Source organism: Leuciscus leuciscus (assembly GCF_965113295.1).
Source record: "Leuciscus leuciscus genome assembly, chromosome: 3".
Lineage (NCBI taxonomy): Eukaryota > Metazoa > Chordata > Actinopteri > Cypriniformes > Leuciscidae > Leuciscus > Leuciscus leuciscus.
In genome coordinates this window covers 62,495,885-62,514,431 of record NC_138727.1, presented here as the reverse complement: position 1 = coordinate 62,514,431, position 18,547 = coordinate 62,495,885, and the positions used below count along the sequence as shown (strand labels likewise).

At 42.8% G+C, this 18,547-nt stretch overlaps 4 protein-coding genes across 4 annotated transcripts in view; 2 read left to right on the top strand and 2 right to left on the bottom strand.

Moving 5' to 3' along the window:
* The window catches only part of LOC309493675 (protein NLRC3-like), a gene marked incomplete at its 3' end in the record, with an annotated part of 62,355 nt that extends 53,312 nt beyond the window's left edge, over positions 1 to 9,043 (bottom strand). The window contains exon 1 of the mRNA XM_082162865.1: positions 8,680 to 9,043. Within this exon, the coding sequence (XP_082018991.1) occupies positions 8,680 to 8,831 (152 nt within the window). The 5' untranslated portion in view covers positions 8,832 to 9,043. The remainder of the gene's footprint in view (positions 1 to 8,679) is intronic.
* Positions 1 to 18,547, bottom strand: part of LOC309493651 (NACHT, LRR and PYD domains-containing protein 3-like) — a 78,160-nt gene that overhangs the window by 9,381 nt on the left and 50,232 nt on the right. The gene's annotated exons all lie outside the window — the stretch shown is intronic.
* On the top strand, positions 3,650 to 6,427 carry LOC309493728 (uncharacterized protein). The gene is made up of 2 exons (XM_082162941.1): positions 3,650 to 5,968; positions 6,014 to 6,427. The coding sequence occupies exon 1, from the start codon at positions 3,652 to 3,654 to the stop codon at positions 5,737 to 5,739; it is 2,088 nt and encodes a 695-aa protein (XP_082019067.1). The 5' UTR covers positions 3,650 to 3,651; the 3' UTR covers positions 5,740 to 5,968; positions 6,014 to 6,427.
* LOC309494755 (uncharacterized protein) lies at positions 17,148 to 18,382 on the top strand (the record flags this gene model as incomplete). Its single annotated transcript, XM_082164165.1, has 2 exons — positions 17,148 to 17,415; positions 17,684 to 18,382. 2 exons carry the CDS (start codon positions 17,148 to 17,150, stop codon positions 18,037 to 18,039), a joined length of 624 nt encoding a protein of 207 aa, XP_082020291.1. The 3' UTR covers positions 18,040 to 18,382.

The window sequence follows — 18,547 nt, the reverse complement described above, 5'->3', positions numbered from 1 at the left end:
TTCACCATATATCTAGCAACAGTTCAACTGCAATGTGAAGTTTATGCAACAATACCATAAACTAATAAGTAAGAATTTCTTACCTTACATCTTTCTTGTCTTCAAATCGCGTTCTTCTTCTTCTGATGTAAATCCAATGTAAGCTCACAGCGCGTCTTCCAAACTCGACGAAAAGCAGAGACTTGTGAAGTGTTTTGGTGTTTTGTGTTTGAGGTAACGAGGGCGTTCGCGTTCCATGTGGAGATTTGCATGTGAATCTCTTTTGCGCGAGTGGGCGTGGCCGAATTAAAAGTAATTTGCAAGCGTTTGAGATACTGGACATCCTGTTGGTTTTATACAAATTACTTGCACAGAGAATATTTGTTTTCAGTTTGAATCCGATCATTTAAAAGTACACACTTAAATGTGTATAAAGGTATATGGCTCATAAATGTGTGAGAAGTATTCGCTGAGTTTTGTTTCAGTTTATAGACGTGCTCAAGAAAAAAATGTTCACCGCGACGGAGAGGCAGAACGCACACCCTGTTTATTTTCTTTATTTTACAAAAGCACAATGTTTTGATTTGATTGTAAGTGGACACATACAAAAGTAGAAATATCACAGATTCTTTTTTTATATTTCTTTTTTCTGTATAACCATAAATGACGGAGTAATTTAAGTTTCCCTTACGAGAACGTTCTCTCGTACTGCGTTGCAAACGCTGTGGGAAAACTCCTTTTCTCGAGAATATTGAAGCCTTTATTTTAAAACGCATTGCTGCAGCACAGGCGAGAGCATCAGGCTCGCGCGAGCATGCTGATAGGCTGTGCTGTGGCAACTGCACGAACCAATGGCGGATAGGCAGAGGCGCGCGAACCAATCAGGGCGCTTGGCACACTGCCAAAGTCAAGCGCGCGAAAATACACGTGACCATAGAATATAAATACAGATAAAATCCGCCATTTGACAGATTTAATCTCCTTCAGCTCGACTCACCTCGTCGCTGATCATCTCCGGATAGAAGCCGCTCGTCGTCTGAAAAGCCTTCCAGCGGAACAGCTTCGCATCTCGGCACCTGCCAGCCAAGCGTTTCCCTGTGGCATCCGACGAGTATCCTTTTTCTCTATCTAAAAGGGCAAAATCGCTGTTTTCACAGCGCATAGGCGTTGCTTCAAATGCCTCCCTCTCTCTGTCTATCTTGCGGGGTTCCCCTGCATGTGTCTGACAGACACACACAGTGCGCTGCCTGTCTCGGCCCTGAGCACGCCGAGTCAGCGCTCACCAAAGGCGGCTGCCTTTTCTGCGACGGGATGCCTGTTTCTACTCTACGCTCGAGACTCGCCCTCGCTTCGTCGGTGAGTGATCCCGCCCATCTTCGGCGCCCCGCGAGCCCCGTAGGAAGAAGCGACGCGAGCAGAGGCGTCCTGAATGCAGTGAGTTTAGCGAATGCACGCCGGGCCTTTCTCCACGTGCTTCGCCCACGCCCCCTTCTCCAGTTCTATTTTCTCGGAGCGACCAACGCCCCTCATCTGATGCGGCGGGACTCGTCTCTTTTGGCGGATTTGCTGAGGAAAATGATGACGCAGTTTCCGTGGCGGCATCTGAGAGCGAGGATTGGTCGGGCTCCGCGGACCCCGTCCCCCCCTCTCAGTTGGATTCTTCCGACACTCGAGCGAACATCGACGCCGAACTCTTCCGTGTCATGTCTCGCGCTGTCAACGAGCTGGGACTCGAATGGGTTTCTCCTGTTGAACCGCCCAGAAGCCGCCTCGACGAATGGTTTCTGCCGGGGCACCATCAGGCCCCTCGTCAGCGCGCCGCCCCCTTTCTGCCTGAGGTCCACGAAGAGCTCACTAAGAGCTGGCGCGCGCCCTTTTCAGCGCGAACGCGCTCATCTGCTTCTTCAACACTCTCCACTGTTGACGGCGCTGAAGAAAAAGGCTATATGTCTCTCCCTCCACTGGAGGAAGCGGTCGCCGCACACTTATGCCCTCCCACTGCAGGTAGTTGGAGGTCTAAGACTGTGCACCCATCTAAGCCGTGCAGGACCACATCGGCCATCGCCAGCCGCGCTTATGCTGCCGCTGGTCAAGCCGCCTCTGCACTTCACGCCATGGCGACCCTTCAAGTCTTCCAGGCTAAGCTCCTCCGCTCCATGGATGAGTCAGGCCCTGACCCAGACACCTTTAAGGACCTCAGAAGTGCAACGGATTTGGCGCTGCGGGCCACTAAGACCACTGCTCAAGCCCTGGGCCGCAACATGGTCAGCCTGGTGGTTTTAGAGCGCCACCTGTGGCTGAATTTAACTGAGATCAGGGACGCAGATAAGACCGCCTTCCTCGACTCTCCAGTTACACCATCCGGTCTCTTCGGCCCGTCTGTCAGCGGCATCGCAGAACGCTTCACCGAGGCTCAGAAAGCTTCCAGCGCTATGAAGCACTTTCTGCCCAAACGCTCTAGCTCAGTCCAACGGCGCCCCAAGAGCACGCCGCGACCTGAGAGGGTAGTTTCACAGGTCCTCCAGCCCCGCCCAGCGGCTGAGACCAGCCAGCACCCGAAGCCTGCTAAACGGTTCCCGTTCCCGAAGCGACAGGGCCCACGGCCTAAGCTCACGCTCGATCACGAGCCCAAGAAGCCGTCCTAACCAGCTTAAAGAGGGGTCATTGTCCCGCCGCGGCCGGACCAGCCCCAAAAGTCGCTCGAGTGCTACTCGCAGCCCCCTCTTCAGTTCAGGCGGTTGGAGCAGTTTTAAATGCAGTACATGGGCCCGTCACCTGTCACGCACCCCTGCACACAAACGCTGTTTTAACAGCGACCCACAAAAAGCACAAATCGAGCAAAATTTCTCACCTACATACATGTCAGTCCGAGCCCCCGATACTGGGCGTTCCAGATATGATAATACCTCTGGCTCTGCGGGCTCTAGCTTGGCAAGCTATCCCCGGAATCTCAGATTGGGTGATGAACATCATAAAGCGCGGTTATTCGCTTCAGTTCGCCCGCAGACCACCGCGTTTTCACGCGGTTATACAAACCACGGTAAGGAGCACATTGAGTCATGTCCTCCGCACCGAAGTGTTAAGTCTGCTGGCAAAAGGGGCCATCGAGAAGATCCCCCCTTCTCAGAGCGAGTCAGGTTTTTACAGCCGTTACTTTCTTGTTCCAAAGAAAGACGGCGGCCTGAGACCCATTTTAGATCTCAGACATCTGAACAAGGCTCTCATGTCACGGCCGTTCAGAATGCTCACGACCAAACATATCCTGGCGCAAATTCGCCCAGGCGATTGGTTTTTCTCAGTAGATCTGAAAGACGCTTACTTTCACATTCAAGTGAACCCCCACCACAGGCCATTCTTGAGATTCGCCTTCGAGGGGCAGACATACCAGTACACAGTTCTACCATTTGGACTGGCACTGGCACCTCGCACTTTCACGAAGTGCATGGATGCAGCTCTCTCCCCCCTGAGGCAGCGGGGCATGCGCATCCTAAACTACCTCGACGACTGGCTCATACTGACTCAGTCAGAGGCGGAGTCACATACTCACAGAGCCTGGCTCCTCAGCCATTTGGAAGGTCTGGGGCTCAGGGTCAATTTTTCCAAGAGTATTCTGTTGCCCAGCCAACGCATCACGTTCCTGGGAACAGTTCTCGACTCCGTACTTATGAAAGCATGGCCCACACCGGCCCGTGCTTTAACGATTCAGCAGCTCGCAGCATCGTTCTTAAAGGGCTCTCATGTACCCCTCAGAACGTTTCAGAGGATCCTTGGCCTGATGGCCTCTGCATCATCAGTACTCCAACTAGGCCTACTGCGTATGCGTCCTCTTCAGCTGTGGCTAGCACCTCTGGTGCCACCCCACGCCTGGCACTCAGGCCACTTGATTATCAAGGTGGACCAGCGCTGTGTTCAAGCCCTGGCCCCTTGGAAAGACGCCAGCTGGTACCAGCAGGGCGTAAGCATGGGGGTGGTTTCGGAGAGGAGGATGATTTCAACAGACGCTTCCAACCTGGGTTGGGGAGCTCTGTACGAGGGCAGGCCTATCTCCGGCCTCTGGTCGAGCTCGGAGAAACGCCTACACATCAACTGCCTCGAAATGAGAGCAATTTTTCTAGCCCTGAAAGCCTTCCTCCCATACCTGGCTGGTCACCACGTGTTGGTCCGGACGGACAATATGTCGGTGGTCTCTTACATAAATCGCCAGGGCGGCATCAGGTCTCGCAACCTGTTTGCCATAGCCTCTCAGCTCCTGCTATGGGCTCACACCAACCTGCGCTCGCTCAGGGCAGCTCACGTGCCAGGCACGATGAACATAGGAGCAGACATGCTCTCTCGGGGCAGAGTCCCCCCAGAGGAATGGTCTCTCCACCCTCAGACAGTTCTCCTGCTTTGGGAGGTCTTCGGGAAGGCAGAAGTAGATCTTTTCGCCTCAGAAGACAACTGTCACTGCCCAATCTTCTTTTCAAAGAGCAGGGATGCGTTGGCCCACGATTGGCCCAACCTTCCTCTCTATGCGTTTCCTCCGGTCTCGATGCTCCCTCAGGTCATCGAACGGATCAGGAATACGAGAAGCGCAGTTCTCTTAGTAGCTCCTCTCTGGCGAACCCAGATTTGGTTTCCAGAGCTGATGCAACTGTCTGTAACAGACCCATGGCCAATCCCAGTGAGGTGCGACCTTCTGACTCAGGCCAACGGGACAATCTGGCATCCCCGTCCCGACTTGTGGGCCCTACATGTATGGCCACTCAACGGGTACCCCAGGATCTCCCAGAAGGTGTCCTGAACACTATTAAGGAGGCTAGAGCTCCGTCTACCAGACGCCTCTATCACCTTAAATGGTCAGTGTTCTCCAGCTGGTGTTTAGCTCGAGGCCTCGACCCACACACGTGTGAAGTACCAAAAGTGCTTTCTTTTCTGCAGGAGATGTTGGACGCGGGTCGTTCCCCCTCCACTCTCAAAGTGTATGTGGCAGCCATTGCTGCTTATCACGTATTGGAAGCCGGAGCCTCCTTAGGTAAAAGCGACCTTATAGTTCGTTTCCTTAAGGGCGCCAGAAGGCTTAACCCGCCTCGGCCGCCGTCTGTACCGGCCTGGGACCTTTCACTGGTCCTGCGGGCTCTTAAGGGGCCTCCCTTTGAACCACTTCAGTCAGCTGATCTTAAGCCCCTCTCTCTGAAAACCGCCCTGCTCCTGGCACTGGCGTCAGTGAAGAGAGTAGGGGACCTGCAGGTGCTTTCTACTAGCGCCTCCTGTCTGGAGTTTGGCCCTAATGACTCCAAGGTCATTCTTAGGCCAAGACATGGATATGTTCCTAAGGTGCTCTCAACTCCGTTCAGAGCCCAGGTTATTTCTCTGTCAGCTCTTCCCACTGAGGAGGACAGTGATTCTCTCACGCTCTGCCCTGTCAGAGCTTTGAGAATTTATCTAGAGCGTTCGGCCTCTTTCAGACAGTCTGAACAGCTCTTTGTTTGTTTCGGGGGCCGAACCAAAGGCCTTCCGGTCACTAAGCTCACGCTGTCCAGATGGATAGTTGATGCCATTGCTCTGGCTTACACCTCACTGGGCCTATCCTGTCCCATAGGTGTTAGAGCTCACTCTACGAGAGGTGTCGCCTCTTCGTGGGCTTGGTCGAGTGGTGTTCCTATCGAGGACATTTGTGCGGCGGCCGGTTGGTCCGCTCCGTCCACATTTGTGAGATTTTACAACTTGGATGTTCCTGCCCTGCTCTATCTAGACCCTGGCTCTGTGGATCCAGACTAGTTTTTGACTCAGACACACGGTTGTCACCTTGAGTTGTGGGTTACGTAAGACTGGCCCTTGGCCATTTCTTATGGTTTAAATTTCTGGGCCCGATGTTTCGGTCTCGTTTATCTTGGCCAATTCTGTAACTTCCCGGTACTTGGTGAGTCAGAGCGGCCACAAGATTATAGCACGGCGTTTTAAATAGCGTTCCCACAGCGTTTGCAACGCAGTACGAGAGAACGTTCTCGTAAGGGAACGTACTTGGTTACTTACGTAACCTCGGTTCCCTTAGAGATAAGTAACTGCGACGAGTACTGCGTTGCCTTGCCGTGCTGTTTATCTTGTGTCAGGTGTTTTTTCGCTTCAGTCGATTATACCTGTCAAATGGCGGATTTTATCTGTATTTATATTCTATGGTCACGTGTATTTTCGCGCGCTTGACTTTGGCAGTGTGCCAAGCGCCCTGATTGGTTCGCGCGCCTCTGCCTATCCGCCATTGGTTCGTGCAGTTGCCACAGCACAGCCTATCAGCATGCTCGCGCGAGCCTGATGCTCTCGCCTGTGCTGCAGCAATGCGTTTTAAAATAAAGGCTTCAATATTCTCGAGAAAAGGAGTTTTCCCACAGCGTTTGCAACGCAGTACTCGTTCCCTTATCTCTAAGGGAACCGAGGTTACGTAAGTAACCAAGTACGTTATTGTACTACAATGTGAAGAAAATCCAGCAAAACGCGGGGGCGCGTTTTCCGACCTCAGAGGGTTAAAGCTACAAAAGTGATTTTCTCTTTCTCTTTTGTTGTTTGATTAACTTTGGTGACACAAACAGTTGCGGGTATATTGGCCTGCTGTCACTTTAAGATGAATGCATGTATTCGATACTGGTAATGATGAGCATCCGTTTTCTTTCTCTGTTTACAACTCATAACCGACTGCGTTTACGAGGAAACTTGTCAGGACGGGCATTTTGACTTAATTTTCTGTGCACTAGGGGTGTCCCCGACTATGGATTTTCATAGTCGAATCAGAATCGTCAAGTCTTGCCTATAGTCGACTAATAGTCGAATCATGTGTATGGGGGCGGGGCTTTAACATTTCAAAGCCACGATGTGCAGAAAATCACACAAAGATATAGAAGAAAATGTATAAAAACATTTTGGATCAATAAAACTAAGAAATAACATTAATAACTCCAGAAAGTCCACACTGCACCGAAAAAATAAACAATTAATTAAATATGAACAGAATATACCTTTCAAATAAATAAAAATACAAAACGAAATAACTCAGAATCAAGTCACAAGATGAGCAAATGTGTGCAAAATGCCTAAAGTGCAGGGGAACATATATTCAAAGCACAAGCCACAAATAGTTAGATTAGATAACCCTGACAGACCAATAAATAAAATTAAAATAAAGAAATTATTAAAATAACGATAGTAGCCAGAATTTTCAACTTTGTCTTTTTAACTGCAGAAACAACAATAAATGTTAAACTGGAGAGGCAGTCTTTTCAGCTAAAAATGTTCACAGCATCCAAAAATCAAATTAGAACCGTCTGAAAAGTTTTGAAATCACTTGTACCTGATCGAGAGAACAAATCCAGTCTTTCACTCTGTGTCTGTTGCAGTCTTTTGTGCGCGCGGATAAAATACATTCTAAAACACTTAACGTGAAAAACGTTTAACGACTCAATCTCCTAAAATAGTTAAATTAAGGAAAACCATGATCGCACCAGCAGTTTTTCCACGGGACATTCTAAAATGCTTAACATGAAAAAAGCTTTTAAAACGCTTAAAAGGCACGGACCGTGGCTTAATGTACACAGTAGCCTACACACTTCATGTGCAGATAAGCAGATGAACCCAGAATATGAACACAATGCGTTCCTCCTATATTTTTAATTTAACTATTTTAGGAGATTGAGTCGTTAAACGTTTTTCACGTTAAGTGTTTTAGAATGCATTTTATCCGCGCGCACAAAAGACTCCAACGGATACAGACAGAGTGAAAGACTGGTTTTCCTGATGCTAGCCTTGGAATCCAGCCTTGGAGAATATCCTTTCTGATGGTGTAGCCTACATGATCCACACTTTAGATTTTCTTATCCCAGAAGACGCTCCTCTGTCGATCACGGATTGAAAGTGAAACTTAAATCTGTCACGGGGTGTTTGGATTTATTCACGCACGTTAAAAAATATTTATTAAAAGCTTATTTCTTTGCACATTTTTATATACAGCATTATCATAATAGGCTGAATATTAACGTATTGACAGAAAACCGGTAGTTCTATGTGAAATCAGACATTGAGCGCCCTCATATAGCCAAAGTGGCATGATCCTCGTTTCATAACACCTCTGTGAAGATTCAACCATGAGATCGGTAGTCGAATCAGGCTCCTCCTATCGAAGCATCGAATCTTCGACTATTCGGGGTCACCCCTACTGTGCACATGTCCGTTCAAGCACAAATAGATAAGAAAGGGAAGGGAATTCGGTGTTCATGGACTTCTCATGTTGTCTGCGTGGCTCTGTCTGCGCACACAAAACAGTGCGCAAGTTACAGTCTTTTTGCACTTGACGTTTAAACTGACAGGACTTTAAAACACATGCAAATTATAAACTATCACTCTATGATGGTTAAACTTAGCAATTAATCTGACAAACCGGGCGGCATCTGGCGCACATCGCAATATCGATGCTAAAAACGTTACATCGCACAGCCCTACTTTTCATACAAAGCCCCTACACATACATTACTAGAATGTATTAGTTAGTGGTTTAACAGGATTTAGTCAAGAGAAGTCTTTAGACACATCTTGAAAACTGCAAGCAAGGAAAGTGATTGTGTGTTTCTCTGTGAAGGTACAGTATCAGCACTCACCCACTGCAGGCTTCTGGAATACACTGTAAATCACTTTGAATAAAAGCATCTGTTAATGCTGAAATGGCCAGTGTCTCACCTGGGGTCAGAGGTCACTGTTGCATCACTGGATCCAGACGGAAGATTCCTCATGGATTGATCACTCTTCACAGACACACAGCTTGATCCAGGAGATGGAGGACTCATTTCAGAGGCAGTGTCCTCATCTTCTCTCTCATTATGGAGACTCATTTTAGTTTTCTCCTACTCTCATTTGCCTAAAGAGTGTGGAGAGACTGATTTCAGACCTTTATTGTGGAAACACAGAGTTAAATTCTGTAGCACAATTATACAATACAACAAAGTAAAAAGTAAAAACTACAACGTTAGTACAGTCTTAATCTACATGACATTGCAATCTAACTATTTCCCCAATATTATAATGCAAAAATAGCTCAATGTAACAAAAATATCACGCGAGACTTCCTGACGCGGCGGCCGGCGGCCCGCCGGCTCAAAGTTGCAAGTGCGTATTTTCCGCTCACGGGCACCAGGGGGGTGCGAAACGACCACCATTCAACCCGAAATAAGTAATATAACCATTCCAATGACTCCGAAGCTGTTCAGTTAAGGTAAAAAAAGTTACTTAGTTCACCTTTAAACTCATTTATGCTGAAATGCTTCTTTGTTTAGGATCAGGAATCATTCCCACATTTTTGTTTTTAAATCTGTCAAAATACACTTTGAAAGCTCATTTCTTGAGCTGAATCATCACTCGGACTATCAACAATCTCTACAGGAACATTTGTTATTCTTCTTAATATCTCTATACATTTTACTAACTTTATTAAATTGTAAATTGTTTCCTATCAATTATACTGCCCTGTTTTTTTTTTTTTTGTTGTTGTTTTTTTACATAACATGTAGGGTATTCTCTTCTTCACCAAGCAAGTAAACAACAAAAATTTAATTTTTACAATCCATGTTGTTAGAATTACTAAATATTTGGTTTATGCATAAAAATGCCTAGTCACATAAACATTAAAGCTATATCCTATGATTTTAACTTTCCTTATACTGTTGTGAAAGGCACTGTCTGTTCATAATAGTGTCACGTTTAAAGTCCAAAGATGATGAAGATGAAGGCAGGTTAAGAGTTTCAAAATAGTAACAAGGTTTATTAACAGAAATGAACAACTCGAGAGTGCAGAGTAAACACCAACAATACCGGACAAAGAATGAGTGAAGGTGATGAACTACATGACGAACAGCTCTGATGAACAAATGGATATATACATTGAAACTGATTATGGAAGGAAAAGGAAAACAATAGAACACAAGAACACAGGTGACTAAACAGACTGATAGAAAACTAAACCAAAACTGAGTATAACTGTGACTTGTAGCCTCGTTTGGCCATTATAAACAGAACTGATATTACTTAAACAGAAACAAACAGACTTTTCTTATGGATGTCACATGAGAACACGATAATCTGCAGAGAGAAACTGCCATTCTGAAGACATCAGAGGACTTTCGGAACTTCATTACATTATTTTATGTTGTTGTTTATTTATTCATTTTAAATATTCAGTTCTGTCAGGTCCATTAAGTCAATAACACACATGTCAATAAAAATGATTTAGGACATTTTTATTGAATAAATTGCAATTCAAGTTTGATAATTCTGAATTAAATTTGGCGGTATGGCTCTGTTCAGGGAGTCCTCTGACCTTTCATGAGCACCATGAAATAGCAGAGTGTCAGAGGACAGCAGCAGCATTAGGGAACGCTCACACAGTTTAGGACTGGGAGAACTGAACTATTCCCCATATGAACAGAGCAGCAACGATGACAGAAAAGCAAATGCCACGTTATACACAACAAGAAGGAGCTGGGGAGGTGGCGGGCTGCAGAGAAGCGAGCATCAAGTAGTGCTAAACTAAGCAGAGCTAACTGAATCTGCTTAAAATAGGGCGCCCTGTTTTGAACGTAGCCATTAGCAGCGAGGGGAGTTGAACAGCTGATGTGCTGATGCAAAACAGCTGATGCATCTCAGGCAGCTGAGCAGAATCAGCTGATGAGACCGTGTTGTTGGCTAATAGCGTTAGCAGCGTCTTGATGGGGCTCGTTCTTCGTACGTTGCTTATTACATCCGAGATCAAATGACACATCCAAGATGATATCATCGTGCTAATCATGATCTGGCTAACTCGGTTCTTCGATCAACACTTGCCGGATATGATTAGTAGCCTATCGCTGGATTGAGTTATCTGAGATAATTGCGCGTTCATGCGCTGGTTTAAAAGGGGATATGTATCGATAGTAAAAACATTGATCAGCAACGCTGCTATTGGCTGCTCAGCGTGGCCAAAGAGCGCGCTCAGTTTTTCTCCTCAGCAGAGCAAGAACTAATAGTCGAAGTTTATTCGGAATTTTAATGTTTAATCAAAACGCCAGGGAACACCTCAAAGTCTGCAAAAGCCAGGAGAGAGGGCTGGCAAAAAGTAGCAGACAATTTAAATCCGTTAGATGTGGCCATGTTAGATGTTTTTATCACTTATTAGCCTATATTTTTGTATTTTAATAATTGCATAATTACTTTGTTCATTGTAATGTCAGAGTCACCACACTAGAACATGGGAACAAATAAAAGTGAAGTACAAAAATATTCTACATAATGGTAATTTTTAGTTATAGTCTCTTTTATAAAAGGCACTGTTAAATAAATGGTTGTCTGTTTATAAAAGCAACAAAGAAAAAGGCTGAGAAAAAGAAAAGATCTTAGTAGCCTACACTGTAAAATAATTTTTGCTGCATTAAATTAAGGCTGTATAGTAATTCCAACTGTTAAATCTTGAGTAATGATGAATTGCTTTGACTTGTGAAAGTGAAAACTGATAAACTTATGTTAATGTAAAAATATTTTGCCATGAGTTATTGATCACATTTTTCCCGAGTGTAGTTCATTGTGATGACATTGTGTTTTCCTCTTTTGTGCACTTTTACATAATACACCAACACTAGTCTTGTATCTGTTTCCGAGAAAGTGGTGCTGAAATATGTGCAGTAAGTGGACATTTTCTAACTTTCCAAAGGAAAGAAAGTATAAGACTTTGTAAATGTCCATTTGTTTCCATTGCACTGGACAGTGAATAAACCCTCTCAGATAACTGTCATATGGAGGAACTAGCCTATACCTGCAAGTGCATAAATAACTTTACTTAATTTATACGTGTATGCTTTATGGCTGCAATATAAGTTGCAGGATTCCACATCTACAGAAAGGCCTACAGAAGAGTCTGCACAGACAGAGGAGACATAGGCCTACAGGTGGGCAGTGGATAGACAACTTTTCCTTTTTATTTGTTGCATGAGGCATGTGTCTAATATCTCTCGTTGCAGGCACTTGACCACTGGCTTTTCTTTACAAAGAACAATTGAAATAAAACTCAAGGAACTAAGCATATTTGTCTTTTATTAAACATTTAATGAAAAGTTTTTTTTTTTTTTTTTTTTTTTTCAATGTTGTGTAATATGGCACATGCTACAATGTCACAGGCCCTGTCAGATGTGCAACCCTCAGACTTTTCAGACACTGAAATCTTCCCTTTAGTTAGCCAAAGTTCATTTCATTGTGTGCCCTTGTCCTGGCTAGAGCTGCATTGTAACTGGTTTGGGTCAGGGAACGGGGTCATAAAACACCTGTCTGCAGGCAGGAACATGTCATAATCACCTATGAAAAAATGCAGTTCTGTTAGTATCAGCATAAGTGTATGTAATACAGTGAGCTTGATATTTAATTGTGGAACTTTTCTTACCACTTTCAAATAATGTGCATAAATGTGAATCTCTGAAAATTCTTAAGTCATGCACAGATCCTGGCCATTTTGCTTTCACATTTGTGATATGGAAGATTTTAGTCAACTGCCTTTTTTTTTTATTTGATATAATATTACTAATCTGGAATATTAAGAATCCCAATAGTAACTGGGCTGCACATTTACATTGTGAACCCCCTTTCTGTTCACATAATCCCCTTCATTGAGGCCTTGATGGCAGTCTATGGTAGCCTATAGTCTATGGTACCAATCACGTTAGTGAAGCCTGAGTGACATACTGTAATCGGCATGGTCATGATTGCATGATCTTCATAAAAAAATTATGATAGCCTAAAAAAAAAAAAAAACTGCTTAAAAAAAAACTGCTTTACAACAGTGGATCTTAAGTGGTTTGGAAAACTGTTTTTTAAACCTCAAAGCGCCAGGTAAACTCCGAATGACACGACAGACAGCACTTTCCATCAAGTTCTCCGCATCTCCAATAGTGTTTAGGAAAGAGCCACTCACAAATAATCTTAGGGCAATGCAAACAGTTTGTGCTGTAGTTAAAGCCCGACTCCGACAAGTCGAAAATAAATGTGCGTTTCCAACAAATTAATAATGTAAACGACAATCTCACGAGTCACGAGAAAATATATACATCTCAGAAAGTGCTCTATCGCGCTGCGCTGGACTTCCCGTATCAGCTCCGCTCATGAAGCCGCAGTCTAATCCTGTTTACATGAAATAAGCCTCTGCTCCCGAGCAGGTTTAAGATTGCGCACCTGTTGCTATGACAGCAAGTCCAGGATGAGCTTCGAAGAACCAAACAATCCAAGATCATGCCAAATCATCAACAATCAAATCCAGCTAACTGAGTTAGCGACGTACGAAGAACGGGCCCCTGGCCTGCCAGAACTGACGCTGACGCTCAATTTATCATGTATAATTTATGTATCCAGCTTGCAGTCCTTTTTAAATGTTTTTTTTTTTTTTTTTTTTTTACCAGATCAATATTTTCGTAAATAAAGTGGTAAATTATTATTATAATTATTTTGTTCAAACAAAGCACTCGTGTCGCAAAGACAGCATTTATTTTTTGGATTAACTAACCCCTTTAAACACAATAAAGCACAACTGCAGTTCGGCTATTTCTTTTCAAACATTGTGAATTGTTGTTCAGATATTTTTGTAAAACTCACGTAAGTTACTTTCATTTACCATTTTCTTACTGCTTATTCTTTTTTAAATGTTTGCTAGAGCAGTGTGTGAATGCAGGAAGTGGAAACTGGACACTGTTTGAAATAAATGTAATAGGCCTGCCCTACATTTTGAAACTTAATTTACATTAGTCTTTAGTATTTTGTTAAGTTTAATACTGGTGTGATAATCTGAATTCAGTATTCAGCACTGTTGTTGTGCTGTGTCGAACTTCAACACTTAAACAACAGTATAATATATAAAACAAACTATTATTATTATTATTATTATAACCATTATTATATAAAACTAAAACTAAATGTTAAAACAAAGATCACGGGATATCAAAAGTAAATAGGCTACGTTAATGTTTCCGCCATTTTGGTTTGTTTGTCCTGTCTAAATATAATGATTTGTGTTTTAAATCCCATGAAAGAAGAGCATAAACATATAGCTGCTCATTTTAATATCACTACATGGTTGCATGAAGAATGAATGAGTTCTGAACTTACCACAAAATATGTGACAGTTTAAACATCCAGAGTAACAGGTTTAAAGCCTCGGAATGGCGTATCTTCTCTTCCTACTCTTTTCCTTTCGGTTCTACCTGGTAAAGGTGTGTCTTGTTTTCTTGTAACTCCACTAATATGAAAAACAAACTCACTCCCTCTAGTGGCGCAAAGAGTCTGTAATCTGATACCAGAGAGAGAGAGAGAGAGAGAGAGAGACTGTGTGTGTGTGTGTGTTTGTGTGAGGGGGGGGGAGAGAGAGTTAATTCGTCGGAATGGCGTCTATATTTAATCATTCACTTTCTTACGTTCGTAAGCTGGTTTTAACTCCACTGTATGAATAATAAACTCCCTCTAGAGGCGGAGAGCATCATCACAGTCTCAGAGTGATGACCATCAGGAATGTTTTATATGGTTCAGTGAGGTAAATAAATGACAGTTTACAGTGTGGTGTTTTGAAAATCTGACCTACGTCCTCAGGATGATCTCTTAAACTTTTTAGACTTCACCAGTAAAACATAAACTGTGGACCAACAAAAATCCAGATGTGTCACGTGACGCCCACAAAAGGTGTGCCCGGCTCTACCATACTCGCACATTATATTTAGTATATTCTGAACACACAAAAAAAAAGTTGTATAGTGCACTACGCATACTATAGCGAACTATATGTTCATATGTTACATATTCTCGGAAAAGCACTATTGGAAAAGGATGAATTTTGAGAGGCTGCTCACTACAGAGCCATGGGTGGAGTGTGAAGTCCAGCTCCGCCTCTCTTAATGTAATTTGGGCCTAATGGGTGGAGCTATAATATCTAACCACACCTTAACTCAACCCATAATCCTATTAGACGTCCAGAGAGGAGGGGCTGGATGTAATTCGACTCTGCAGTGAGCACTACTTGGAGAACTTTGAAAGGTTTGAACAAGATTGGGAGGAACAAAGAGAAATTAAGTATTCCTGGGAAAACAGTAAGGAGAGACCCTTAAATGATAAGAACAAGGAAGTGCTGACTCTACACGAAAACTCTCTCCAACCAGAAACGTAAGTACAGTTTATAATTCTAAATCATTTTAGTATCAGATATACAGGTTTATTTTTTTATTTTTTTTAAGTTGTTAACTTTTAAGTAGTTTTTTAAGTTGTTTTGTAAGTGTTAGATTTTTTTTAGATATAACGTTTGTTCTTTTGAACAACTTAGAAAAAACATACTGTGACAAAAGTAGTAAATTGCAAGTCTGCAACAATTTGGATTTACATTTAAAAGTAAAATTTTTGCCCATTGTTCTGTAATGGCATTTTAAACATTCGTACTAGATAATAATAAAAGGTCTGAATGTGGCAATATTTTAATAAAATAATATGTTAATGGCATTTATATATATATATAGGCCTATATATATATTAATGTTAGACCTTTATTAGACCAATATATTGAAATGACTGATTGCAACGTGTGCCAGATTAATGTATAGTCCTAGACCATGCAAAACAGACATTTTTCCTCATTATTACAGAGTTTGATTTGTTTAATAATGTTGCAAGTCAAAATGATTTATAAGTTTTGCTTTGATGATATCTCTTGATCAAAATATTTTACATGACGAATAAAAAAGGGCGGTGGGGCTCGGGTACAAACCAGAAATGTAGGCCTGATTAATTAGTAATTAATTCAATTAATTGCATAGTAATATTTGCTTGGAAAAACAAATTAACCTTTTAAAAGACATTTCATTACGTTCATGTAAATTAGCTAATATAGATCAACCTACAAGTTTTGTTTTTATGTGTGTGATAAATTGATGTCCACTAGACTGTTGGACGATGGTCCCAGGGGCCTCATTTATAAAGCTTGCGTACGCACAAAACAGGGCTGAAAACATGCGTACGCCAGTTCCTGCGCAAAAGGTGGGATTTATAAAGAAAAACTTGACGGGAAAATGTGCGCATCTGCACGCAAACTCTGACCCATGCGTACGCACATTTTGGAGATGGAGCACTTTGGCAACACCGATGGTGAGCTGGAGTTAAATGTATTTTTGGTCACTTTTATACAGAAAATCTAAAGAAAATTAAACATATACAGAAAGATTATACAAATACAATTTCAATCACCAAGCCTGTCACTTGAAGCAAATATCCATTCCTTCTTAAATGTCCGCGGTAGCGAGCGTGTTGGGCCGTTTAGTGAAACTGACGCGAATAACAGTTTAAATAAATAAAATACTTCTGATATAAACATTTATATTAAATATGCCATTCAAATTAATGGAGTTAAACACTTAAACATGAAATCATTACTGAAGTTACAACATTTTTTTAAATTCAATCATTAGAAATATTTGTTGTGGATGCGATTGTTTTTTAACACTTTTCCTGTGGCGTGCTTTAATGTTTTAACCACAGAGATAATTGCTTATCATGATAATACCAGATTGTCTGAGAAAATAGTTTCGTGCAAATAATGCCCAAGGCCTATCTGTTTCCATAAAAAATATAAATCAATTAAAAATACAATTCGGCAAGTGGAAAAGATTGAGAAAAACTTTCTCTGAAATGTATTTTACACTATTTGATTTATGTAGGCTATTCAAAAACAAGGCAAGGATAGACAACTACTTGATTTGTATTAATGTAATGTTTCTTGTACCGTTTATATCATTTGCATATGATTATCCATCCACGTGATAACGTTTAAGTTATCACGTGGATGAATAATCATATGCAAATGATATGTAGATGAGGATCTGCATAGTAAAACTAGTCGTTGTAAGCTCCATATATGGTTATTTCGGGTGGAGACGCATGTACGCACAATCTTCCGCTGACTGGGATTTATAAAGTGAATTCTGCGCAGGTTCTGGCGTACGCACGGTTTTATAAGTCTGAATATTTTTTTGCGTACGCCATTTTTGGCTTTTGTGCGTACGTACTGTACACTTTTAGTAAGGTTCCTACGCACAGTTTTATAAATGAGGCCCCAGATCAGTCCCAGATCTAAGACTGTTTTGTCCTTTTTCTCCCAGTGACTCAAAATGGCCGCCACTAAAAGAGTGATGACTGAGGCACTTGAGGAGCTTGTTGAAACAGATCTCCATGAATTGAAACAACACCTATGGAGTGGAGTGACGTCAGACATCAGCCCTATTCCTCTAGAAAAGCTGGAGAAATCTGACTGTATGGATGTGGTGGATTGTATGGTACAACAGTACAGTGATGATGCGGGCAGGATCGCAGTCCAAGTGTTGTGTAAAATCAAACAAAATGATCTTGCACATCGCCTTGAGTTGAAACTTAAGGAAGGTAAAGAAAAACCTGTTTATACTGGTTTAAAGACTATGAGTGTTGAAAAAAATACACAGTTGAAAAAAATAAAGATAAATGTACATGAATGGGACATTTTTCTGTACATGAACATAGTATTCCCAATTTTATGATATATATTGTATTAGAAAGGCAGATTTATTTATTTTTGTCCAGACTTTAGATTGTTCTTTGTTCAGTGGACAGCTGGTACATCTTTAAATATATTGAATTATCTAAAACATGATGTGTGTTTATCTGTCTTCAGCTCATCCGTCTGTTCAGGAGGAGAGCAGAAATGCTCCAGTGTCTGAGGAGCAGCCCGTCCAGTCCAGTGCGAGTCCAGTCGAGTCCAGTCCAGTCCAGTCCAGTCCAGTGCGAGTCCAGTCCAGTCCAGTCCAGTCCAGTCCAGTGCGAGTCCAGTCCAGTCCAGTCCAGTGCGAGTCCAGTCCAGTCCAGTGCGAGTCCAGTCCAGTCCAGTCCAGTGCGAGTCCAGTCCAGTCCAGTCCAGTCCAGTGCGAGTCCAGTCCAGTCCAGTGCGAGTCCAGTCCAGTCCAGTCCAGTCCAGTGCGAGTCCAGTCCAGTCCAGTCCAGTCCAGTCCAGTGCGAGTCCACACACAATGACTCCATGCAGCCGACAGTTGAAAACTGAAATTCTTACAAGAGAGAAAAAAGAAGCAAGTATCTCTGTTTCAAATCACTTTTGACTGATTTTGACATGGATCAGTGTTAACTCTAATGCTCCTCCTAAGATACTCAACTCTAATGTTGCTCCAGACATTGGTTCTGTTGCTTCTGCTTTAATTCTGTTCGTTTTGGATTGTGTTTCATAGGTTTATATCCCAAAGGAAAAGTCTCAGAGGAAACGTTTAGCTCTGCTAATCACCAACATACAGTTTGAGCACTTAAAACACAGGGATGGAGCAGAGAGAGACGAGGAGAACATGGAGTGGCTGCTGAAGGCTCTGGATTATAGTGTTGAGAAATACACAAATCTCTCTGGAACTGTGCATACAGCCTCATGAAATTAATATTATTTATATAAATCAGTGAAAGTCTTTGGGATGTGCTGGAGGAGACTTTACAGAGTACTCGACTTTTGCATTGTCAATACAAGATCTTGATGCACCTC

What these genes read in the sequence shown, in the direction of transcription:
- LOC309493728 (XM_082162941.1), top strand. Translation starts at nt 3,652, where the DNA reads ATGGCCCACACCGGCCCGTGCTTTAACGATTCAGCAGCTCGCAGCATC.